This window comes from Caretta caretta, chromosome 10 (genome assembly GCF_965140235.1).
Source record: "Caretta caretta isolate rCarCar2 chromosome 10, rCarCar1.hap1, whole genome shotgun sequence".
Lineage (NCBI taxonomy): Eukaryota > Metazoa > Chordata > Testudines > Cheloniidae > Caretta > Caretta caretta.
Window position 1 is genome coordinate 33,642,025 of NC_134215.1, and position 26,784 is coordinate 33,668,808.

Below are 26,784 nucleotides of genomic sequence, written 5' to 3' on the forward strand. Positions count from 1 at the left end.
AATGAGCCATACATTAACTGTCTTTTCAATTAACTCTGATACCTTTGTATGAATTTCAGCAAACAGCACTACAAGTCTAGAAAAGTTCTTGCTTCCAATAAGCAAGAAAGCTTCTAACACAGATAATGTGTCACAATTTTCATTAGCTGGAGTTCTGAGGTACAGCTTTACTTTTTCATAATTCCACCTTCAGCTCACCTTTGTAAAGGACTCAGTTCCTCCTATTCAAGCCATTGAGTTTGAGAATTTATAGATTACCATCATATACTCAATTATGCTCTGAAGGCTTCTCATTAAATCACATCTGTGTTTTAAATTGGATATCAAATTATACGTCCAGGTTGAAAACATGTGTTGAGTCCCAGAAACTCTGTCAAAGTGGCTGGCCCTAATAATATATTTTGCAGGATAGTATTATTCCACTAAGTGCTGAACTCAACATGGATAATTATTCCTTTGAGGAACAAAAGTGAGCAGAAGTTTAACATAATGTTAATTGATGCTCTGTGAAACTGGTATTTGTGCCAAGGTGAAGGGGTAGTTCTCCATTTCTCCTTTCTTCTGTTCCAAGTCTCAAATCCAAGAATCTCAGAAAACCTCCCTTTTCATGTCTTTAGAAGATAGGTAAATTGAAGTGCAAAGCAGATGCTTTCTGAGAAATATCTTAATTTCCCCGGAATGCAATATTGCAATAGTCAAATGCTAAAGTCCATCTTATGTAATGTACAAAGTAGGGCTGTGTTAAGAAAATCAATGAAGATCCAATGTTAAAATAGAGAACTCCACAAAATTGCACTGCAGGTCTTATTTTCCTTAGCATTAACTATGCTGCTCTTTATGATTTCTGGTGGCTATAATCTCTTTCATTGTGAGTGGAGTGGGACACCACTGCTTTGCTTTACAAGTTGAAAATTTGGAATGCTTTATTATGTTGTCTGGGGCACAACAACAGTTGAACAAAATAGCAAGGCCACATTCCAGTTAGAAAAACAGTTTATCCACAACAGGCAAATTAGTAAAACTTACATAACTTACTTACATTTTTTAAACCATGACCACAGTTTTTCCAGGCTTTAATAACTAAGAAATAGCTATGCTGAATTTAAAAAAACCTCATTTCAGGTCTCGTAAAGTGCCAGGGCAATGGTTCTGACTTCAAGTGAAGCCCCAGCATGAAGCCAGCCTCTAGAGGGTCAGTAAGTGTCGTGTTTTACTATGTAAGCATGGCTTTGGAAAGTTTTTTTTTTTTTTTTAATTATTATCATTATTTTACATCCGGGGAGGGTATATAATGCTATTAATAAAAAAAAACTTTGCAAAACCATGTCATAGTAAAATATGGCACTTACCCGACCCTCTACAGACTGGTCCCTTTCCCCAGAGCTCCATGATTGTTGCAACATCACCGAGCACAGGGCCAGCTGGAATATCTCTTGGTGATTGAACCAACAACCCAATAAGTCTGGGGGATCTGAAACAGGAAAAAAAAGGGTTGTGCATGAACAGCTGCGTAATGAATACCATTCTTACTTGCTACTACGTGGGGCATTCAGCACATACGACCTGAAACTGAGAGGGGCTGAGCACCCACAAATTCCATTGTTATTGTTACTGTATTTTAAAAATATTTAGGAGGTGCTCAAGTACTACAGGGAACGGGCCTACATAAGACAAACAGAAGTCAAAAAGGGTTGAAGGTGTTCAGCACCTTTCAGGTTCAGGTCCAGTGTTGCTTGGGTTCTGTCACCTTATATATGACAGGCTGTTCTCCGCAAAAGGGTAATCCCAGGTGTCTTCGGTTCCCCTGCCTGAATTGCAGACTTTGAGTTCCTGAAAAACTCTGTTCAGGGAATTAATTCTGCCAATTCCCCAGGACTATCCACACAAAGTTAGCCAGAGCTTCCTACAATTCTTGACAGGGCCTGCCTTCTTACAGCATCCTGAAACTCTGCAAGTAGAACCACCCTTTATTTCAGGGTTTCCTTGTCTCAACTTAACTTTAATCATCATCCCCCAGACTGTGTCCATTGCTGGACAGACCACTGCCACTGCCTGTCTTACCAATCTTCCTGTAGTCCCACAAAACTGACTGGGGGTGTGAATCAGTTTACCAGTCCCTGCCATTTCTTCTATACTCCTTTCCAGTCCCTTGAACTTGAGGACCGGTGCCGGACTGTTGCTGCTCCTTGAACACAGCCAGTTGCCTCTGCATAATTCAGAAACAATGGTTGGTACCATCTGATCCTAGTCTATTCTCTGGAATACCAGTTCTATATTTCCACTCAGTTCCAGGGGTACTAGTCTGCTCTCATCAGACTCCTAACACCAAATATGTGATCTTCCAGTCTATACACAGTCTGCTGTGCCCCACTCCCTACCACAGTCTAGAATTGGCACAGTTCTCCACCTTCCCAGGGTTTCAGGCAGGCCATTGTCCCTCAATGTCTCCAGATTGTTCCTTAGGCTCATTTCCAGAGCAGACTGTCTGCTTCTCTTCCCTCCAGCCTTCTTAGCCTTTAAGAGGCCCCTTCCCAGAGAGAGGGAATTTATTATATTCTCTGTCCTACCTCTCCTCCTCTCCAACTAACCTTCTATCTCCTCTTTTAAATCCATCCCCTCCGCAGGTGCAAACAGTGAGACTACCAACCCTCTCGGACTCCTTTAACTTTTTTCGTGCTGGTGTGGGCTTCACACCTCGTTACAGGCCCACAGTTCTACAATCAGTCCAATAAGGAAAAAATTCACCTTTAAATTAAAGAAAATATAGCTTTAATACACTGGAAACGTCACCAAATTACGTAGAGAAAAAGAGCTACAGGGCCATTTAGAAGAGGACTAATAATTTTTGTGTTGCTGAAAATACTCCACCTATTTTGACAGTGTGCAAACACAGCACCGCTGTTGATATGACAGACAGACACAATCCACTGCTAATACCATTACTGCTGCTGAACTTCAGCAATGAGCCACGGAAGTCCTTAAGGATATTCCGCATCTCATTGGATAAGGAGTTCCCGCTCAGAAATTATGCTTTAATATATTGAAAAATTCCTAAGATGTGTTAAAATTTATTTACATTAAATTCTGCCTAAAGGTAATGTTTGTAAAAAAAATAGATTCATTCTACTAGCAATACCATCTTACAGAATCAGACCTATCCTCTTGAGAGATATAGATCACATGGATGAAGGGAATGGGGAAGGGGAGAAGACAAGGAGGGAGCCAATCTACTCCATTAAATCTAAAAGAAAGTTAGACAGGATACATTGTCCTAAAACTTACATGTATGTTGGTTTCAAAGTCAGAGGTGAAATGTGAAAAAACTGCAAGAGCCGGGAGGGAAACTAGGATTGCACCGATGAAATGTCGAGGCAGCCAGCCAGCAATCACCTCCAGCAGGCGCTTAGTACAAATCATCACCTCCTCCAGAAAGAATGCCATTCTGGAACAAATGAAAGCACAAACCAAATTTTTTTTTCCCCCAATGCATCACTTAACGTATCTGATTTACCTATAATAATATGGTCATTCCAGTTGCTATAGTTAATGTTGCATAACTAATCAGAGCGTAACTCCATGCTATCACTTGCTTATAACTTCCTGAAACAATCAGTGTTCGGTAAAAGATGAACCATTTTTTTTTACAAAAGCTTGAAGATTTCTCTTCTATCACTTGGAAGATATGAGAGTATGGGGGAAAAAAGCATGTTTTTCCCTGTTTACAAAAAAATTGGACTGTTTTTTGAAATAAATGCTTTTGTACGTCAAAAAAGTTGTTTAAAATAACATTAAGAACATTGGAAAAGCGGGAGTGTGTATGGACAATTAACAACTTTGTTAATCAGTTAGCTTCAGACTTAAAGACTGTTTGGGTAGATGCTTTTCTAGCATTTTAAAGTCTTCTGAACTAGCTCTCCCAATGCCAGACAGCTTGAGAGAAAGAAGCTGCCCTCTGAAATCAACCCAAGTTCTTCTAAGGTATCAGACTCAGTACCTTCTTAACAACAAGAAATGGGAGGAGAGTGTGGGCTCATGACTGACTGGATCAGCAAGACCACAGTGCATAAAAAGAAGTCATGCTGAGCACTTTGGGAGGCCAGCTGGCAGCTCACATGCTCCTCCAGCAGCCCATTTGTATTTGTTATGGCAAACACCAGTGTAGCTGGAACTGCACAAAGCACTCTTTGGGAAGAAACAGTCCTTGCCTCAACTGCTTACAAGCTAAAGGCCCAAGCCTCTCAAGTGCTGAGTGAACCATATGGGGAAGCGGAAAGCAGTCTAGGGCGGGGTTCTCAACCTTTTTCTTTCTGACCCCCCCTGCGCAACATGCTATAAAAACTCCATGGCCCACCTGTGCCACAATAACTGGTTTTCTGCATATAAAAGCCAGTGCTGGTGTGAGGAAGTAGCAAGCAGGGCAGTTGCCTGGGGCCACAGGGGCCCCCACAAAGCTACATTGCTCAGGCTTTGCCTTCAGCCCCAGGTGGCGGGGCTCAGGGCCCTGGGCTTCAGCTTTCTGTCCTGGGCCCCAGCTAGTATAATGCTGGCCTTGCTTCACAGCCCCCCTGAATCCTGCTCGCGGCCCCCCAGGGGGCCCTGGACCCCTGGTTGAGAACCACTGGTCTAGGGAAAAGTGAAGTTTATCCCCATGTACCATGGGACTCCTATTACTGAAGAATTTAATTGAAAAAAAAATCCAAGATAGTTCTCGGGGGGGGAAAAAATGTAGTTAACACAGGAGCTAAAGTTGCACAAAACTATCCATTATTTAAAGAAACAAACCTAAAGAAACATAACTTTCAAAACCCACAAATATTAGCTAGTCTGGAAAATCACAGCTGATATTCAGTTTAAAATTAAAAAGAAAATTAGAAAGTAACATAATGAAGTTAAGGTCATCCAAACTACCTAAACTTTGGACCTGCATCAAGCTGCCCACAGAGCAAATGAAAATAAGGAAACAGTCCTTTCCACACAACACATAACTTCACAGGATCAGTGATTCTGAAAACTGAAGTGATCTAACTTGACTACCGCATTCTTGCTGATACACTAGTTGTACATTACTAAAGCATTCAAACCAAAGTGTGTCTGTTTTTATATTGCTACATCAAACTACTCCTGCATTCTTTAAGACCATGCTCAATTACAGGAGAGAGAGAAAGACTTTTACAGCTTATCACCAAGAGAGACCATATTTGGGACAATGGCTTGGGAAAATGTCCCAAAAGTATATTGGATTTTAACTGTTACAAAGTTTCATGCTGTGAGACTAAGCATAAACTCATAGTTACTGTACCTGGGACTAGTCACATTTTAGAGCCTGAACAAAAATTAGGTAACCAAATCACTGGGGCAAAGGTTCACATTTAAGTATCACAGAAGTATATGTAGAGCATCAAAGCCACATACTCTTGATTTCCTTGACTCTACTGGCAAACAGTGCAAATAAAATAGATTTAGGATCCACTGAAACAGGATGAATAGCCTTTGTCAAAACTTCCTTTATAAATATGTTTTCAACCTAAATACCAGATGTGATGGACATGCAGAGTGGGGGGCTGGCAGAGAACAAAGGCAGAACTAAAGTTCTTTGGAGGACTCTAATACTTCGTTTTCATACTTTCTGAGGAGGTCTTGTTTGTTTGTCAGTGTAACTTTAATTTTGAATTTCCGGAGTAAACTTTTGTGGTTCTTGTGAGAAAACTACAATATCCTTTTAAGGGTCGAGGTTTTCTTTTTTTACTTCAGCTTAATAAAGCTTTTGTTCATCTGGGAATGCATTCAGAACTACGGAGAGAGAAAGAGAGAGAGAGTTATGGGTAGCAAAAGGATGAGGAGGGAGAAATTTGTAATATTTCAGTGCCTCACAGGAGGGAGCTAATAGGCTTTTTAAACTCCAGTGGAAATTGGATTTTCCAGTTTAGATTAACAGGTTTTTATTGAAGAAAAAAAAATAACTACAAAACCTTACTTCATATAAAGAAAAATACTTACCAACAAAGAGTCTGACAATAGAAAATATTTACAAGGCAAAATAAAACAAAATACTCAAATTATATACAGCATTAGCTCAGCTTTGCTCTGCTGGAGTTAATGGTAAACACCCAATGATTTCACTGGAGGCAGATTTAGGCTGATGCTGAGTACCTTTGAAAATCCCACCCTAAATTTACCTCTCTGAAAGTGAAATTCACTTCCCTACATAAAGTATGAATATTAAATGTTTATGTGAGTGGAATATGGAGAGGTGGGAGCAATGATATTCAGCCCCCAACATTGGTTGCCTAGACTCGTCTCCCCTTCCCAGCTGCTTCTCCAGCCAACGTGTTACAATACAACATAAGAACACAAGAACTGACACACTGGTTCAGGCCAATGGTCCATCCAGCCCTGTATCCTGTCTTCTGACAGTGACCAATGCCAGATGCTTCAGAGGGAATGAACAGACCAGGGCACTTATTGAGTGATGCATTCCCTTTCATCCACTCAGAGCTTCTGTCAGTTACAGCTTAGGACAACCAGAGCAAAGGGTTGTCTCCCCGATCCTCTTGGCTAATATCCATTGATGAATCTCTCCTCCATGAACTTATTTAATTCTTTTTTGAACTGAGTTATACCTTTGGCCTTCACAACCACCCCGGCAATGAGTTCCACAGGTTGACTGTGCATTGTGTGAAAAAGTACTTCCTTTGTTCGTTTTAAACCTGCTGCCTATTGATTTTATTGGGTGACTCCTGCTTATTGTGTTATGTGAAGGGGTAAATAACACTTCCTTATGCACTTTCTCCACATCATTCATGATTTTACAGAGCTCTATTATTAGGGCCCTACGAAATTCACAGCCAAATGCATCATGGACTGTGAAATTTGGTCTTTTGTGTGCTTTTACCCTATACAGACTTCACAGGGGAGACCAGTGTTTCTCAAATTGGGGGTCCTAACCCAAAAGGTAGTTGCAGCGGGGGTGGTCACAAGGTTATTTTAGGAGGTTGTGGTACTGTCACCCTTACTTCTGAGCTGCCTCCAGAACTGGGCGGCTGGAAAGTGGCAGCTGTTGGCCAGGTGCCCAGCTCTGAAGGCAGCACCCTGCCAGCAGCAGCACAGAAATAAAGGTGGCAATAATTTATCATGCCACTCTTACTTCTGCATTGCTGCCTTCAGAGTGGTGTGGCCAGAGTGGTGGCTGCTGACTGAGGGCCCAGCTCTGCAGGCAGCAGTGCAGAAGTAAGGGTGGCAATACCATACCAGGCCATCCTTACTTCTGCGCTGCTGCTGGCGGCAGCTCTGCCTTCAGAGCTGGGCTCCCGGCCAGCATCCGCTGTTCTCCAGCTGTCCAACTCTGAAGTCAGTGCCATCACCAGCAACAGCACAGAAGTAAGGGTAGCAGTATCGCAAGCCCCCCTACAATAACCTTGGGACCCCCCACAGCTCCTTTTTGGGTCAGAACTCCTACAATTACAATACCATGAAATTTCAGACTTAAATAGCTGAAATGATGAAATTTATGATTTTTAAAATCCTATGACCATGAAATTGACCAGAATGAACCATGAATTTAGTTGGGCCCTATCTATCATATTCCCCTCCTCAGTCGTTTCTTTTAAAAATCTCTCCTCATGTGGAAGCTGTTCCATACCCTAATACTTTTTGTTGCCCTTCTCTGATCTTTTCCCAATTCTGAAGCATCTTTTATGAGATTCGGTGACTGGAACTGTATGCAGTATTCAAGGTGTGAGCGTACCACGGATTTATGTAGTGGAATTTTGATATGTTCTGTCTTATTATCTATCCCTTTCCTAATGGTTCCTAACAATTGGTCAGTGTTTTTTCACTGTTCCTGCACACTGAGCAGATAATTTTCAGAGAACTATCCAGTGACTCCTAGATCTCTTTCTTGAGTGGTAACAGTTAATTTACACCCCATCATTTTACATATATAATAGGGAATATATTTTCCAATGTGCATTACTTTACATTTATCAACATTGAATTTTGTAAGACATTTTGTTGCCCAGTCACCCAGTTTTGTGAGATCCCCTTATAATTCTCCAGAGGCTGCTTTGAACATAACTATCTTGAATAATTTTGTATCGCCTGCAAACCTTGCTATCTCACTGTTCACCCTTTTTCCAGATCATTTATGACTTGCTGAACAGCATTGGTCCCAATACAGATCCCTGGGGGACACAGCTATTTAACATTTTCCGTTTTAAAAAGACAGTTACCTTTTCCATAACTGGTGTTCTTCGAGATGTGTTGCTCATGTCTATTCCACAATAGATGTGCGTGCTTGCCACGTGCACCGGTGCCGGAAGTTTTTCCCCTAGCAGTACCCGTAGGAGGGGAGTGCCCCCTGCAACCCCTGGAGTGGCGCCTGCCTGGCACGGTATAAGGGGAGCTGTGCTTTCTCCCCACACAGTTCCTTCTTGCCAGACAACTCCGACAGAGGGGAAGGAGGGTGGGATGTGGAATAGACATGAGCAACACATCTCGAAGAACACCAGTTATGAAAAAGGTAACTGTCTTTTCGTCTTCGAGTGATTGATCATGTGTATTCCACAATAGGTGATTCCAAGCTATATCTGTTGGAGGTGGATAGGAGTTCACAAGTTCTCAGGATGGAGTACCGCCCTGCTGAACCCAGTGTCATCCCTGGTTTGGGGGATGATCACATAATGCGAAGTGAACGTGTGAACCGAAGACCACGTGGCGGCCCTACAAATATCTGGATGGGGATGTGGGCCACGAAGGCAGCCGACGAGGCCTGTGCTCGAATCGAGTGTGCCCTCACGATGGGTGGCGGGGGGGGGGGACACACCCACCAGCCCATAACAGGAATGGATGTACCAAGTGATCCAATTGGAAAGCCGCTGAGTGGAAATCAGCTGGCCCCTCGCACACTTAGCCGAGGCGACGAACTGTTGCAAGGACTTTCTGAACGGCTTGGTCCGCTTGAGGTAAAAAGCCAGAACTCGCTGCACATCAAATGTGTGGAGACGGCGCTCCACACTGGATGCATGAGGCTTGGGGCAGAGGACCGGTAGAAAAATGTCCTGACCCATGTGGTAGGGAGAGACCACCTTCGGGAGAAACGCAGGGTGTGGGCGGAGGTGGACCTTGTCCTTATGAAAGACCGTGTATGGCGGCTCAGAGGTCAGGGCCCTGAGCTCCGAGACTCGCCTAGCCAACGTGATTGCAACCAGGAAGGCCACCTTCCATGAGAGGTGAGACCAGGAGCACATGGTCAGTGGTTCAAACAGGGGCCCCATGAGATGAGCCAACACCAGGTTTAGGTCTCACTGCGGGACCAGGGGTCTACAATATGGAAAAAGACGGTCCAAACCCTTAAGGAACTGGCCAGTCATAGCATGGGAAAATACCGTGTGCCCTTGCACTGGCGGATGGAAGGCCGATATGATGGCCAGGTGCACCTTGACTGACGAGGGCGCCAGGCCCTGGGCCCTCAGGTGGAGGAGATAATCAAGGATAAGCTGGATCGGGGCGGCCACAGGGGGACACTTCCCACCTAGAAAACCGGGACCACTTTGCCAAATAAGCGCGGCGAGTGGAGAGCCGTCTACTTTCGAGGAGGACGCGCTGAACCTGTTCTGAGCACGTTCTTTCCTCTCCACCTAACCACTGAGCAGCTACACCTTGAGGTGAAGAGCTGCTAGGTTGGGATGGAGAAGGTGGCCCGGGTCCTGATAGAGCAGGTCCGGGCAGAGTGGCAACGGCCACAGCGGAGCTACCGCCAGGCCCGTGAGGGTGCCGTACCAATGCTGCCTGGGCCATGCTGGGGCAATCAGGAGGACCCGGGCCTTGTCTGGCTTTATCTTCTCCAGGACCCTGCTGATTAGAGGGAATGGGGGAAAGGCGTACAGAAACCGGCCTGACCAGGACAGGATAAAGGCATTGGAGATAGCGCCCCTCCCAGGCCCCTACTGGAGCAGAACCAGGGGCATCACCAGTCCTGCCGAGTCATGAATAGGCCCACCTGAGGAGTTCCCCACCTTTCGAAGAGCCGGTGGGCCACTTCCGGGTGGAGGGACCACTCGTGTTGTGAGGAAAAATCCCTGCTCAAGCGATCCGCCCTCTTGTTCCAGGAGCCCGGTAGGTGAAAGGCCTTCAGGTGGATGTCATGGGCTATACAGAAGTCCCATAGCTTGAGGGCTTCGTGACAGAGGATCAGGCCCCGCCTTGCCTGTTGATATAGAACATCGAGGCTGTGTTGTCCGTGAGGACCCTGACTACCTTGTCCTCCACCTGTAAGCGGAAGGCCATACACACCAGTCGCACGGCCCTGAGCTCCTTGACATTTATATGTAGGGTCAGGTCTTGAGCCAACCACAGGCCTTGGGTCTGAAAGTTCCGCACATGGGCCTCCCAACCCAGGGCTGACGCATCGGACACCAGCTCCAACAACGGAGGCCTGTCCCTGAACGGGACCCCTTGGAGTATGTTGTTTCAGGTGGACCACCACCGTGCGGTGGTGATCACAGAGTCCAGCATGGTGAGGACCTTGTCCATCCTGTCCGTGCCTGGGAGAACTTCGAGATCAAGAGCTGGAGGGGCCTCATCCTGAGTCTGGCGTGACGGACCACGTACATGCACGCCAACATGGGACCCAAGAGCTGCAGGCAAACCCTGGCTGTTGTCACCGGGAACCTTGTGACTGAGTTGATGAGACCTTTCAGGGTCTTGAATTTGTCTGGCGGGAGAGAGGCCCCGGCTGATGCTGAGTCCAGGAACGTGCCGATAAACTCTATGCGTTGGACCGGGACTAACATGGACTTGGTGTTGTTTACCAACAGGCCCAAGGCAGTGCACATGGACAGGAGGAGCGCCACGTGATCCCTCACCTGTGACCAGGAGGTGCCCTTGACAAGCCAATCATCCAGATAGGGAAATATCTGGACCCCTCGCCCTCTGAGGTAGGCCGCTACCACCGACATGCATTTAGTAAACATCCTGGGGGCAGTGGACAGACCAAATGGGAGGACTGTGAATTGGCAGTGATTCTGTTCCACCAGGAAACGGAGGAAGCGCCTGTGCCCCTCGAATATGTGGATGTGGAAGTACGCGTCCTGTAGATGGAGGGCAGCGTACCAATGCCCGGGATCCAGGGAACAGATGATGGAGGCCAGGGAAACCATGCAGAATGTAGTGGTTCACCATGTAGTGGTTCAGGACACAGAGGCCCAGAGTCTGGAAGGTCGTGCAGGAGTCCTTCATGCCATGCAGGCTTGTATCTGCTGCAAACAGAGCTTTCCTGTCAATCGGGAGATCCTGCATGGAAGACTGTGCCCCGCTGTACAGCCCAGAGAGCAGGAGCCATGACACCCATCTCATGGACACCGTGGAGGCCATGGATCGTGTGGCCGTGTCCGCAGCATCTGAGGCTGCCTGCAGGGACACCCTAGCGGCCGCTGCCCCTTCCTCCACTTGTGCCTTGAACTCCTTCCTACCGTGCTCCTGGAGGGAGTCCTCAAACTTGGGCGGGGAGCCCCATAGACTGAATTCATACCGGCCCAGGAGAGCCTGATGGTTTGCCACTTGTAACTGGAAGCTCGAAGATAAATACATTTTCCTTCCGAAAGAGTCCAGTCTCCGAGAGTCTTTGTTCTTTGGTGTCAGGGCTGGCTGACCTTCCATTCCCTGTGGTTGACCAACTCGACCGCCAGGGAGTTGGGCGCCGGGTAAGTATACAAGTACTCATGCCCCTTAGTGGGTACAAAGTACTTGCATTCTGCCTTCTTAGAGATGGGGGCCAACAAGGCCAGTGTTTGCCACAGGGCATTTGAAATCTTAGCCACCTCTTCACGGAAACGCAAGGCCACTCTACCCAGTGCCGACAGGGACAGCACGTTAAACAGGGATGCTGAGAGCCCCTCCATCTGCTCTGCCTGGAGGTGGAGGCTTACTGCCATCCTCTTTAAGAGTTCTTGATGGGCCCTGAAATCCTCCTGTGGAGTGGAGGGGGCGGGGCAAGGAGGCCAGTGCGGTGCTCTCAGTATCGGCTGGCACTGGAGGGTCCACCACCTGATCGGACTCCAGGCATGGTGCCGAGGACGTATGTCCCACCGACCCTTTTCTCGGGGGTCTGGAGAGGGAGGCCGACGGTGCTTCCGAAGCTCCGGCCACCGAGCGAGCTCCCACCGGGGGCTGCGCCGGAGCCCACCGGTACCATTGGGCCGGCCACGAAGCTTGGTGCCACTGCACCTGCTGTGGCACCGGTGGGGCTGGCTGTTCGGATTGGCTGGCCTGGCCCATTGAAGGATGGCTACGAATGGAGGCCGGGCTGGCGTAAGATCTGCTGCGGTTTCTGGACTGGGAGAAGCGGCGGCGCCAGGATCTACGTCGGCCACGGGACTGCGATCTCTACGTGGAGGACCGGTACCCATGTTAACAGCTGCTCCGCGAACGGCCTCGACGGGTGGACCCGTGACAGCGAGACACTGGCGATCGACACCTGGGGCTGCAATGTCTTGGTAAAGACTTGGAGCGGGAGTCCGAGCGGGAATGGCATCGATGACCGTGCTGTGACCGACTGCGGTACCACCTCCGAGACGAGGACCATTGGGCGATGCCTGCCGCGGTCCTGTCGATATTTGCTCCTTGAGGACAAGCGGTACTTAGAGTCCCGGCCGGCCGGAACTCAGCCAGACAATCTGGTAGGCATCGAGGGCAATCCACATGGATTCTGCCCTGAACGGTCGCTGGGCGGTGAACGGCATCAGGAACGTTCCCTTGACCGAGACCAGTACCGGGACGGAGGCGACTGTGGAGATCCCAGTGGTGGCTTGCCTCTGGAGCATGGGGCCGACATCGGTGGCGCTCCAGGCACCAGCATGGACATAACGTCCCGGGCCGCCTGGAGGGCTTCAGGCGTAGAATGTATCTGGACAACTGGAGAGGCCTGTTCCAAAGGGGCCGGGCTACTCCGCTCAACGTGAGTCAGAGGCCTGGGGCCCAGTGGGGATTGAGGACTGCCCGATATGGGCCTAGCCTCTGTCCAAGACTTCCCTCGGTGCCGCTGTGAAGAGTCTTCCTGGCCCTCTTGGGGTGCCCTGTGGATGGGGAGCAATGCGACTGGTCGATGGCACCGGAGGGTCGCCACATATCGACGCCGCAGTGCCGGGTACCGGTTCAGAGTGGCATGCCGGAGCTGGGGTCAGCGCCGACTCCATCAGGATGGACAGGAGCCTAATGTCCCTTTCTCTTTTGGTCTGAGGCTTAGACTTGCAAATCTTGCACCTTTCGCTGATACAGGTTTCTTCCAAACAGCGCAAACAGTCTGCGTGTGGGTCACTTCTTGGCACAGAACGCCTACAAGAGCTGCACGACTTAAACTCCGGGGCGCAGGGCATGCCCTGGCCCGGGCTCACTGACTAACTAAACAGCTAACTACAGGTACTAACGCTGAACGAATGAACGAACAGTTCTGGGGACAAGCTAGAGCAAAGCTGGAACAGAGTAGTTCCGATGCACCTTCACTGGCGGCAAGAAGGAACTGAGGGTGGGGGGAGCACACACCTCCCCTTATACTGCGCCAGGCAGGGGCCACTCCAGGGTTCGCGGGAGGTGCTCCCCCGCATAGGTAATGCTAGGGGAAAAACTTCCAGCACTGGTGCACGTGGCGAGCACACACACCTATTGCGGAATACACATGAGCAATCACTCGAAGAAGAACTGACCATTTATTCCTACCCTTTGTCTCCTGTCCTTTAACTAGTTACTGATCCATGAGAGGATCAGTATCCCAAGACTGCTTACTTTGCTTAAGAGCCTTTGGTGAGGGACCTTGTCAGAGGCTTTCTGAAGTCCAAGTACACTATATCCACTGGATCACCCTTGTCCATGTTTGTTGACCCCCTCAAAGAATTCTAATAGATTGGTGAGGCATGATTTCCCTTTATAAAAGCCATGTTGACTCTTCCCAAATAAAGAATGTGTTCATTTAGGTGTCTCATGATTCTGTTCTTTACTGTAGTTTCATCCAATTTGTTTTGTACTTAAATTAGGCTTACTAATTGGTGTTAAATTAGCTATCCTCCTGTCACCTGGTACAGAAGGTTATTTAAGTGATAAATTACATATCAGTTAGTAGTTCTGCAATTTCATATTTGACTTCCTTCAGAACTCTTGGACAAATACCATCTGGTCCTGGTGATTTATTACTGTTTAATCTATCAATTTGTTCCAAAACCTCCTCTATTGACACCTCAATCTGGGACAGTTCCTCAGATCTGTCATAAAAAAAGAATAGTTCAGGTGTGGGAATCTCCCTAACATGCTTTGCAGTGAAGATTGATACAAAGAATTCATTTAGCTTCTCTGCCATGGACTTTTCTTCCTTGAGTGTTCCTGTAGCACCTCGATCATCTAGTGATCCCACTGATTGTTTGGCACATTTCCTGCTTCTGATATACTTAAAAAGTTTTTGATGTTAGTTTTTATGTCGTCTTTTGCTAGTTGCTCTTAAAATTCTTTTTTGGCCTGCCTAATTATGCTTTTACATTTGACTTGCCAGAGTTTCTGCTCCTATTTTCCTCAGTAGGATTTGATTTCCAATTTTTAAAGGATGCCTTTTTGCCTTAATCACTTCTTTTACTCTGTTTACCCAAGGTGACTTTTTTTAAAAAATTTGGGGACTATTCAGTTTGAACTTCTATTATGGTGTTTTTAAATAGTTTTAATGCAGCTTGCAGACATTTCACTCTTGTGACTGTACCTTTAAATTCTGATTAACTAGCTTCCTCATTTTTGTGTAGTTTCTTTTTCTGAAGTTAAATGCTACTGTGCTGGGCTTCTTTGGTATTTTCCCTCCCACAAGGATGTTAAAATTAATTACATTATGGTCACTATTACTGAGTGGTTCAGCTATATTCACCTCTTAGACAAGACTCTATGCTCCATTTAGCACTAAATCAAGAATTGCCTCTCATCCCTTGTGGGTTCCAGGACTAGCTGCTCCAAGAAGCATTCATTAATGGTGTCTAGAAACTTTATCGCAGCATCCCATCCTGAGGTGACATGTACCCAGTCAATACTGGGATAGTTGAAATCCCCCGTTATTATTGAGTTTTCTATTCTCTAATCTCTCTCTCTCTCTCATCATTTTACAATCAACTTCCTGGTCAGGTAGTTGGTAGTATAGTCCTACTGTTATACACTTATTATTCAAGAATGGAATTTCTATCCATAGAGATTCTATGGTACATTTTGATTCATTTTAGATTTTAACTATATTTGACTCTATGCTTTCTTCCACATATAGTGCCACTCCCCCACCAGCATGACCTACTCTGTCATTCCTATATATTTTGTACCCTGGTATTACCATATCCCATTGATTATCATCGTTCCACCAAGTTATTGTGATGCCTATAATACCAGGCACTCAAGTCCTCCCATCTTAGTATTCAGACTTCTAGCATTTGTATACAAGAACTTATAACATTTGTCACTTTTTAGTTGTCTGCCAGTTGCATGGGACAGTAGGGCCACTGGATGTCTATAAATGCAGATCTGCTACTCCTCTCCAGCCTACCTCCAAAGTGACCTTCCATCCTATACTCACACAGGCTGGCACGGAGGCCAGTTCTATGGCATGCAGTGTATGCAAAGTTTCAGAGTAACAGCCGTGTTAGTCTGTATTCGCAAAAAGAAAAGGAGTACTTGTGGCACCTTAGAGACTAACCAATTTATTTGAGCATGAGCTTTCGTGAGCTACAGCTCACTTCATCAGATGTGTTTCCACGGTACACATCTGATGAAGTGAGCTGTAGCTCACGAAAGCTCATGCTCAAATAAATTGGTTAGTCTCTAAGGTGCCACAAGTACTCCTTTTCTTTTTAGTGTATGCAAAAACACCCCTGTTTAGCAGGTCAGCTAGTTGATCCGCCCCCACCAAAAAAACAAACAAAAAAAAGCAAAGAAAAAACCCCAATGCCAACCTACATACATACCCCATGCAGAGATTAGGTGATGCAGAGGGCCTTGTGCTGGACATCCACACGACGGTCAAATTTTACCCCAGCCAGTCTTCTGGCAACCATTACGATAAATCTATCAGCAAACCTGATTAACTGATCCCATGATGATCCTTTCTTGCAGTGGTCTCCAAAGTGGGGTGCGTGCACCCCAGGGGTTGCGCAAGACCATCCCTGGGGGTGCACGGCAGGAGCAGCGCCGCCGAAGGAGCACCGCCGGCACGCCGGCAGCAGCTCGGCTCTCCCCGCTCCATCTTCGGCGGCACACCGGCAGCAGCTCAGCTCTCCCTGCTCCGTCTTCGGCAGCATGCCGGCGGCAGCTCGGCTCTCCCTGCTCCGTCTTCGGCGGCACGCCGGCGGCAGCTCAGCTCTCCCCGCTCCATCTTCGGCGACACGCCGGCGGCAGCTCAGCTCTCCCTGATCCGTCTTCGGCGGCACGCCGGCAGCAGCTTGGCTCTCCCTGATCTGTCTTTGGCGACATGCCGGCGGCAGCTTGGCTCTCCCTGATCCGTCTTCGGTGCGCTGGCGGCAGCTTTTTTTTTTTTTTTTGCTTCCTTAGAGCTGGCCCTGAGGGTGCGCGATCCAAAAAGTTTGAAGAGCCCTGCTTTATTGAAGCAAAGTATTTGAAAAAGCCACCATGACTTCCAGAACAATGCAAAATTCTACATTTGATAATAATATTTACATCTTCACACTGATCCTTTGGCATAGGATTTATCGCAATTGTACTATTCCATATTTTGGTATCAAAGCTAATTTTATTTAACCCTATTTTTCAGTCCAGTAGCTGCCAAGAAGTTGTGCTGTGCTAGATGCAGCACCTCCCTTCAAGCAGTAAAAGGAAGCACTGCACTGAATCCAGACTTCAGTGGGAGATGCAGTAAATTAATGGCTGTGGGGGCAGTATCGGTAAATGATGCAGTATCAGTGTCTGGCACAGCAGCAGAACCAAAGTGTTAAACATTTAAGATGCTTCTACAGACTGTATTTCAAATGAGGGATTTCAACAAATGGTTGATGGAGGAAACAGAAGAGAAACAGGGGAATGTTACAATCATTTCTGTATTTGTCAGTAGTTTAAAATCAGTTGTAGTCCCAATTCCTGGTCAACAACAAATTGTTACGCTTCAATCCAAAACCACTTGGCATAGCAGTAACTTGGTGGGATGGTGTGAGGATCTGTAGGCCTGGAACCTCCATCCGCTGGCTCCTGGTTCTACATCACCAGCCAACAGCTCTGGTAAAGTGAGGAACAGCATCCTATGAGCCCCACAGGTTCAGGCACCACTGGATGTTCAGCCCACGGAAGTCCTGACTGCAGGAGCCTACCACCTTCTGTGACTGGCCCAGGCACAATATTTAAGACGCATAGGAAACATCTGGAGGCTGTCTCTGCAACTAGGCAGATTCCTGGCTTGTTGCTGCAAACAGTCCCTGCAGCACACTCCTGATACCCTGCCTTGCTCCTGTTTCCTGACCCCAGACCTGCTCTTGATACCTGGGCCTGGTTCCTGGTCCCTTGATTTGCTCCTAACTCTTCACCCTGCCTTAGTTCCTGCTCCCTTTCATCGCTCCTGACAACTCACATTGCCTCTGTTCCACTAACAACCCTGCTTCCGCTGACTCACTTGGCTCCAACCCAGTGTGGCTCATCAACATCAACACTGACCTGATTTTATGGCATGGCACTGCTATGGACTGAGAGAGAGATCAAAAGACAGATTCATAACAACTCCATGAAGAGACAGATCTATGTGATCAGGGATTTCATATTAAAAGAACTGATGGCCTGTCAACAGACCAGATACAGGGAACAGAAGAGCGTGCTGTCTGTCAGGAGCAAGGATATGAGATGTGAATGTGAGGATGAAGAGGATCCTGATGGGAGAGTGGAAACATCCAGTGGTTGTGCTGCATGTCAGGATGAATGACACTGCTAGATTCCACCTGGAATGGACCAAAGATGACTACATTTTTCTGGGTAAGACACTTAAAGAAGTGGAAGTTCAGGTGATTTTCAGCTGAGTACTTCTGGTCCCTAGAGAAGGAGACTGAAGGCATGACAAAATAGTGAAGATCAACAGATGGCTCAAGGATTGGTGCTATGAGGAAGGTTTTGGGATGATCAATCATTGTGAGGCATTTACAGAAAGAAGACTGTCTGAAGCATTTACAGAAAGAAGACTTTCTGATGGTCTGAGATACTAATCTTATGGGATAAAGGCTGGCATGATTGATAAGAAGGGCTTTAAACTAGGTGATAAGGGGAGAAGATTGGTAGAGACTCATGCAATCGCCATGCTTGGTTCAGTACACAGGAGCAGGAAAATCAACTAAAGGAAGATATATTAAGAGATAATAGAACACTAAAAGGTAGAAAATTGGGTAAGAGCTGAGGGAAACTGAAATGCTTGTACCCAAATACAAGGAGTCTGGGCGATGAAATGGAGGAACTGGAACTACTGGTGCAAGAGGTTAAACCAGATATTATGGGTATTAGAGAAGCATGGTGGAATAGCATTCATGATTGGAATACAGGTATTAAAAGGCATGTGCTGGAGATTGGAATAAAGGTAAAAGTGATGGGGTAGCATACATCAACAAAGCAGTAACCTATAAAGAAATACAAAGTGACAATAAGGACAAACATATTCTGCCTGGGTCAAAATCACTTCGGGGAAAGTTTGTAAAAAAACGGTTCTGTTGGGATGGTGTTAGAGGTCTGTTATAGACTGTTATGGATAGTAATCTCTTGAATATTATTAGAGAGAAATACTTTTGGGAATTGTATCATAATGGGAGACGAACTTCTCTGATATAGAATGGAGAATAAATGCTTGGATTGATTTGAAGAATAAATGCTATTAATACTGGTAGGGCCCAGTTATTTCTGCTGTGATAAACAACAGCTTTCTTAACCACATCATCTCTGAATCAACAAAAAGTGATGCAATTTTAGACTTGGCTTTTATTAAGTAGTGAAGACATCACAGAAGAGTTGGTCATAGGAAACAACTTTGGATCAAGTGATCATAAATTGATTCAGTTTAAATTAAATGGAAGGATAATCAAAACCAGCTCATCAACTATTATTTTTTTATTTCAAAAGGGCAGGATTTTTTGGAAATTAAGGGAATTAATTAATTCAGTGATCTGAACTGAAAAGCTCAAGGACTTAAATACAGAGAAGGCTTGGAATTTCTTCAAATCAACTATATAAAAACTATCTGAAATTTGCACCCCAAGTAAGGGGAAGAAACCGGTAGGGAAAGGCTCCAGACCCAGCTGGATGAATAATCACCTGAAAAAGGTTATTAGGAATAAGCAGAGCTCCTGGGAAAGTGAAAAGGGGGTGATCAGCAAAGCAAGCTATATTGTGGAGGTTAGAAAATGTAGGAATAAAGTGAGAATTGTTAGAAGTCCAGCTGAATTCGTTCTTGACAAAGAAATTAAAATCAATAAGAAAGAGGATTTTAGGTATATAAATAAAAAGAGAATAAGGAATTATGAGGGTTGGGCCGCTATGCAGCATGGATGGGAAGGAGATAAAAGGTAATCTAGCTGTAGCCCAAAAACTAGATGAATAGTTTGCCTCAGTTTTCAATCATGATGATAATAAAGAACACGTGCATGAAGGCAGTATGGCTGATGGAAATGAGTGTCTAGAAATGGAAAATACCACCTCTGAGGTGGAAGAAAAATTTAAGTCGTTAATGGGCTCAAATCAGGGGGACTGGGTAACTTCCACCCCAGAATATTGAAAGAACTGGCACATGAGATTACTAATTCAGTAGCAAGGATTTTTATCTATTCAGCAGTAGTACCATATGGCTGGACAATAGATAACGTCATACTTATATTTTTAAAAGGGGGAGAAAAGTGATCAGGGCAATTACAGACTTGTTAATTGGACCTCAGTAGTATGCAAGATTTTATAACAAATCGTGAAAGAAAGAATAATTAAATTAATAGAGAAGATTATCAAAGGTAGATCATGCCAGTCTAAGATGATCTCCTTCTTTGAGAAAATAACTGATTTTTTAGATATGGGAAATACAGCAGGACTTCAGTAGAGCATTTGACACTGTGCCTAGAATGATGAATTTCAACTGGAACAGGTGCAGAGAAGAGCTACAAGCATGATCAGGGGAATGGAGGGGCCATCTTATGGGAGGGGACTAGAAGAGCTTGGCTTGTTTACCCTATTTAAAAAAAAAAGACGCAGAGGGGATATGATTGCTCTCTGTAAATACATTAGAGGGATAAATACCAGGGAGGGTGAACAGCTATTTAAGCTTAAGGACACTTTACCACAAGAACAAATGGATATAAACTGGCCATGAACAAATTCAGGCTGGAAACTAGAAGTTTTCCAACCACCAGAGGAGCCAGGTTCTGGAACAACCTCCCAACAGGAGTTGTGATTGTATGGCAGGGTTGTTTGTGATGGTAGGGGCAGGGCTCAGCGGTCCTGGGGCTCACTTCTGGTGAATGTCCTGTATTCCTAAACTTCATAATTCAGGGTTTTCAACTTGCCACTGGTAGGGGTCAACAAGGGATTCCTGTCTATCCCATGTATTCTGGGAGGTTTTTTTTTTCTAAATCTCCTTCCTCTGAAGGATCAGGAGATGACCACAGGTAGAGATGGGACACTGGGAGGTGGGGTATGGGGAGTGGGCTAAGGATCTGAGATGGCACCAAGAATTCTCTCTCTCAGGTGCTTAGCTGGCTGGTTCTTGCACATATGCTCAGGGTCTAACTGATCACTACATGTGTGGCTAGGAAGGAATTTTCCCTTGGGTAAGACTAGCAGTAACCTTAGGTTTTTTTGTTTTTGTGCCTTCTTCTGTAATGTGTGGGTGTGGATAACTTGCCAGGATTATCTGCGTCTATCTCAATCATTTCCCTGCCATTGCAGGGACCTTGGGAACTGGTGCACCTCAGTCCCTCCTATTCTCAGCCAGTGGCACATAATATTCCAGTCTCCTGTGGGCTGTAATTATTTAGTCTCATTTCGGTTGTTGAGTACCTGGGTGGACTTAATTTCTATGCCTCCTGATTTTGGCCTTAACCCTCTAAATTGAACTTGGACCACATCCCCTGCAACCCAGGCCCTGGATTTGACCGACACCCCATAGCTGGGATCCTGACTAAAGTACGAAAATCAAGGAAATATGTAAATAAGGCAGAGATAATGCACCTTTTGCACCGGTGTACTGCACAAGTCATAATGCAAATAGAGCTGGCTCACTCATCTCTAGCTCCAGAGAAAACACTTTGCATATAGCCAATTCAAATAAGTAGAATATTTTTTTTAAAATCCACCTTATAAGCTATATTATCTTGACACAGTTAAGTGCATGATCAATACCTCTTGCTTTATTACTGAGGTAAGATGAAGGAGGAGATTCTGGCAGCAGGCAGACAAAACACAGCACTTTGTAGAGCCAACCAAAAGACAACTATTTTTCTGCTTCTTTCTGCTAAGGTTGCATGTGTTGTCACTTTTTAACACTAAAATATGTATATAGCTTAGAAGGGTACTGCACTCACCCCCACAAAAACCCAAACCGAAACAAACAGAAACTCTCTCTCCTCACAAGTCTGATTTTCATCCACCCCCAATTCACACCGACTTAAATGGGGGTTGAGGTGCTCCACAGCTCGTTGCCTCTGGAAACTCCAGTTAATAAGGATGTCACAGATATAGCATTCTCTCCAGCAATCTCATTCATACTGATCTTTAATTCAGAACAAGAATAGGTTGCCAAAAATACCTAGATAATGAAAGTTCCTAGGCATAATGGGCTGAATTCTACGAACAGTATTCTTGTGCAATAGTTCCACAACCCCTAAGGAAAGTGACTACAATTTCACTTGTATGCAAGCATTGTGTTGAAATGAAACTTCATGCTTACAAAGCTGTAGCTACCCCATGTCCATTTTCTAAGACACATTACATTTTATAAAATAAAATATCAGACTCCAAGTTTCATTACACTGCACCGGGAGGCTGAAGCAGCCATATTTCAGAGAGAGGGGAGGACATTCTTTGCATTGCATTTATGCAGCTGAAGATGACACTTCCTGTCCACTTATAAATAGACGTTTCATACCAAAAAAATCTATTTACTTATTTATTTAATTCTTATAGCACCAATTTCCATAGTAACTGCATGTTTCACTTACAGAGATTCAAACAAGTTATTATTGGACGGGACTATAATAAATGCCGATGTTAAAAAAAAAAAAGGTTACGTGTTTTAGGGATTTCCTTTCCCTTCCACATGATGCTCCTTTAGCATGAACGTTCCAGTAAGTCTTGAAAGTATTAATTTTTTGTAGCTTAATAGGCACATATTGTTCAACACCATTCAACCCCTCTTCATTCCAGCTAGACTAGGCCTTGGATCACAAAAGCTGCACTGAATACTCTTGATTACTGGACTTGATAAAAAATTAGAACTATACACTAAGATACTTTGCTGAAGATATCTGGAGTGAGAAACTAGAAGCATAACAATCTACTAATTATTTACAAAAGTGAGCTATCTGTTGTGGTTATTACTTTATATAAAGGAATAGCAGTTGTACAGAAATTACATTTCTTGATACTTGATAAATATTCTGTGAATGGTTATTAGCATAAATGGGATAAATGGTAGCATTTTGTATTGCCAGTGCATTATTTATTGCAAATCTAAGACAGCAATGATTTCTAAAGATGGAACTCCATAAGATATGCATCTCAAGGTTGGATGCTTGCTTACTGGATACCTTTTCAAATGTAAGAGATTACCTAGACAAACTCTTTTCCAAGCTAGAGTTAAGTTTGAGAGCTGGGGTAAATTTTTCAAAAGCGCCAAAGTGACTCAGGAGCCCAAGTCCTATTTTCAAAAGATATTTAGACACTTAGGAGTGCCTAAGTACCATTGACTTTCAATTAACTGTAGGCTTGTAGGTGTCTAAATCACTTTTGAAAATGGGACATAGAATAAAATTTTCAAAAGCCCCTACATCATTTAACAGTCTATGTCAGTAACTTAGGGTAAACAAAAACAAAACAAAAAATTAAAGGTATGTTGTGGATGTAAAAAACAACAACCCCTTTTAGAAACCCAAGACATTCAGAGTTAAGGTTAAACTTAAAAAAACCCCAATAATTTAATAATATGGAAATGCACAATCAAGGCATCCAACATTTAATTTTGTCCCAACAGCAATTCTCAGAGAGAATAACACCATTATTTGTCCACATAAATTCACCTCATTAGTGACCACAAAAACTAGACTGCTTTTCTTTTAATAGCACAGCAGGTCTATTATGTCTCCAGTCATTGTTGCAGTCGTGCACGATCCAATTGCGATTCCTGATTACACAAATAGCATACTGAATGCAATCATCCCCTCTCTCCTTAATATCTCATACATCACCAATTCCAGAATATCACTAAACTCAGAATATGTGTGTCTACATATAAAGCATACACACTCAGATCATTAATTTATAGCACTTGCATGAAAATAGCATAGATTAGTGTGGTGATGAAGAATCACATTCAGTGTTGAAAAAATTAGAACAAAACAAATAATAAACAAAAGGTCATGTGATGAATATTTTTGACACTGTACCCACAATCTGTATTAGCCTAATATTTTCTCCACATGTAACATGTCTGCAGCTTTAGATATCAGACTTCTTAAAACCTTAATGCAAAATTCACATATCTTACAAAACAGGCTTGGAAGGAAAAAAGAAAGTTTGGAAACTGGCCTCTCTACAGCATGGAGTTAAGATTGTTTGGGTGCCTTAATTAACAAATCTTGCATTTGAGTTTCTTCCAAGTTAGATCTTAATGCTGAACTTCCTGAGTTTCAAATGATGGTTTCTTGCCAGATACAATATTTGTGTAGGGTTATTTAAAAACAATATTATTTATTTTGCAAAAGTCCCCAGGTAAGAACCAGGGTTCTGCTGTGCTAGGCACTGTATTCTTAAAATGCATTTCTAACTCTGCAAAATGACTGTGTAAAAGCTTGCATCTTCTTACTCAACAGATGTCTTTCTTGTAGGTATTCATAATTTGTATACATTTATTTGTATACATTTATTGATACTAAACTGGGAGGAGTGGTAGATACGCTGGAGGGGAGGGATAGGATACAGAGGGACCTAGACAAATTGGAGGATTGGGCCAAAAGAAATCTGATGAGGTTCAATAAGGATAAGTGCAGGGTCCTGCACTTAGGACGGAAGAACCCAATGCACAGCTACAGACTAGGGACCGAATGGCTAGGCAGCAGTTCTGCGGAAAAGGACCTAGGGGTGACAGTGGACGAGAAGCTGGATATGAGTCAGCAGTGTGCCCTTGTTGCCAAGAAGGCCAATGGCATTTTGGGATGTATAAGTAGGGGCATAGCGAGCAGATCGAGGGACGTGATCGTTCCCCTCTATTCGACATTGGTGAGGCCTCATCTGGAGTACTGTGTCCAGTTTTGGGCCCCACACTTCAAGAAGGATGTGGATAAATTGGAGAGAGTCCAGCGAAGGGCAACAAAAATGATTAGGGGTCTGGAACATATGAGTTATGAGGAGAGGCTGAGGGAGCTGGGATTGTTTAGCCTGCAGAAGAGAAGAATGAGGGGGGATTTGATAGCTGTTTTCAACTACCTGAAAGGGGGTTCCAAAGAGGATGGCTCTAGACTGTTCTCAATGGTATCAGATGACAGAACGAGGAGTAATGGTCTCAAGTTACAGTGGGGGAGGTTTAGATTGGATATTAGGAAAAACTTTTTCACTATGAGGGTGGTGAAACACTGGAATGCGTTACCTAGGGAGGTGGTAGAATCTCCTTCCTTAGAGGTTTTTAAGGTCAGGCTTGACAAAGCCCTGGCTGGGATGATTTAACTGGGAATTGGTCCTGCTTTGAGCAGGGGGTTGGACTAGATGACCTTCTGGGGTCCCTTCCAACCCTTATATTCTATGATTCTATGATTCTATTTTAGTGACAAATACATGTTTACTGATTTTTACTCTTTTAGGACCAGCAAAGCTAATATAACTAAGAATGTGGATTGTATTCTATTCTTCTGCATCATCAACAGAATTGTTTGCTGATTTACAATTACAAGCCAATGCTGTTACACCTATGCAAACCCAATGGGTTTTCACAGATGTCAATGAGGGCATAATTAGCCCCACACTACCTTTTTTACATGCACAATCTTGCCACAAGATTAATGCCTTTTTTGTGTGAGAATTTCTTTAGGGTTTCTGTTTTGTTATGTTTTTTAAATGTCTGTGACATTCACAGAGGGGCAGGGGGCAGCATCCTTGGTGGAGTTCCTAAGGCAGGGAGCAGCATCCTTGGTGGAGTTCCTAAGTTTGACAGGGCACTGTGAATGTAAGAAATAGGAACTGGTTCCTGTCTCCCAAGCCAGCCTCTTGAAGTCACCACTCCTTTTTGCCCAGCCTTTCTGCTCCACCAGGTTCCATATTTTGATTCTTGATCCCCCTCTCATGTTTGCTTCCTGCACCTTCTGAAGTCCACAGGACTTTATACAAGCTGTGGCAGATTACCAGGTACTGCAGGATTGATGTTGGTCTTACAAAGGCTCAAAAGAGGCTTCTACCTACTCTAAGTTGCACCAAAGGACAGTTTGGTTCTCAGTCAGCTGCAGGATTGAACGAAGGGGCTGGTCAAGGGAGGCAGATTCCATTTCCAAGCTGAAATCTTCTATTGTTTGTATTGTTTAATTAAACCAATAGCTAGATCTTTTTAAGAAACACATCAGAAGCATTTCAGCATAATGAATTTAGTATTTTCTTAATATGCAAAGTACATATCAGGGCAGCATAACTGAGTACACAGCCATGGGGAATAGGAAGGAGCCTGGGGGCAGAAAAGTCCATGCTTTTAAAAAAAATTCACTTATTATCTTCAATGGTTGTTAGGGGACCAAGGCTGAAGCAAAAGGAGCAAGGATCAGGGCTCCCTTGTTCTCCTAAAGTACTCAACTTTTCTTTCAGAAAAATGCAGGAAGCAGGCCCTGGGAAGTCTGTCCCTAGTTCACAGTGAGACTCTGGGTGTGGTGCAGAGCAGGCTTTCCCACTGAAAGAGTAGGGAGGAGAGACCTAGTGACTAATTGCTTTTAACATGGCATGCTCATAACAGGAGGGTCAGGAGATTTATATAAAGAGGCTCTTCTAAGTCTTCACTGCATGCTGGAGAAAGCAGCACTATGGGAAAGGTGCTGTCCTAAAGCCTCTGGATGCTATAACCTGTCAGACACATACAAGTAACTGAAAAAATCTATCGACTTTTAAGGAGAAGACCTTGAGAGACCAACAACACTTTGACCACTACACATCTTTAGGAGATTACATTCTATGTCGCTGTGTGTGTCAGTTGGTGTAATAAGAGTCTCCATATTTAAATAATTGCTCCATCCCTGTCATATTCTGTTCTTCACTTCCATGGTGCAGCATGACTTTTGGAGTGGGTATCAAGAAAGAGTTTAACTTCTCCCTCAAGCATCAAGTATAGACCACTGTTGGAGGCAGGATACCAGACTTGGCAGATCAATTATTTGATCCAATATGGTAAATCCTGGTAAATCATAATGCACTACAGCAGGCAGTGAAAGATTCAGTACGTACAACATTCTATTTTTAATTAAAAAAATACCTCAAATTATTTTATTGCTGAGTTGTAGGCAAAACAGTATCTTTCTTCTCCACACCCCTCCCCACCTTGTTCCTCAAACCCCACAGACTGGGAGAGCAAGT

At 44.6% G+C, this 26,784-nt stretch overlaps 1 protein-coding gene across 2 annotated transcripts in view; it reads right to left on the minus strand.

Annotated features, from left to right (window-relative positions):
• Positions 1-26,784, minus strand: part of ADCY9 (adenylate cyclase 9) — a 189,905-nt gene that overhangs the window by 16,630 nt on the left and 146,491 nt on the right. For both annotated transcript variants that reach the window (XM_048866624.2, XM_048866625.2), the window contains exon 7: positions 3,283-3,442. In XM_048866624.2, coding sequence (XP_048722581.1) covers positions 3,283-3,442 — 160 coding nt within the window. The remainder of the gene's footprint in view (positions 1-3,282; positions 3,443-26,784) is intronic.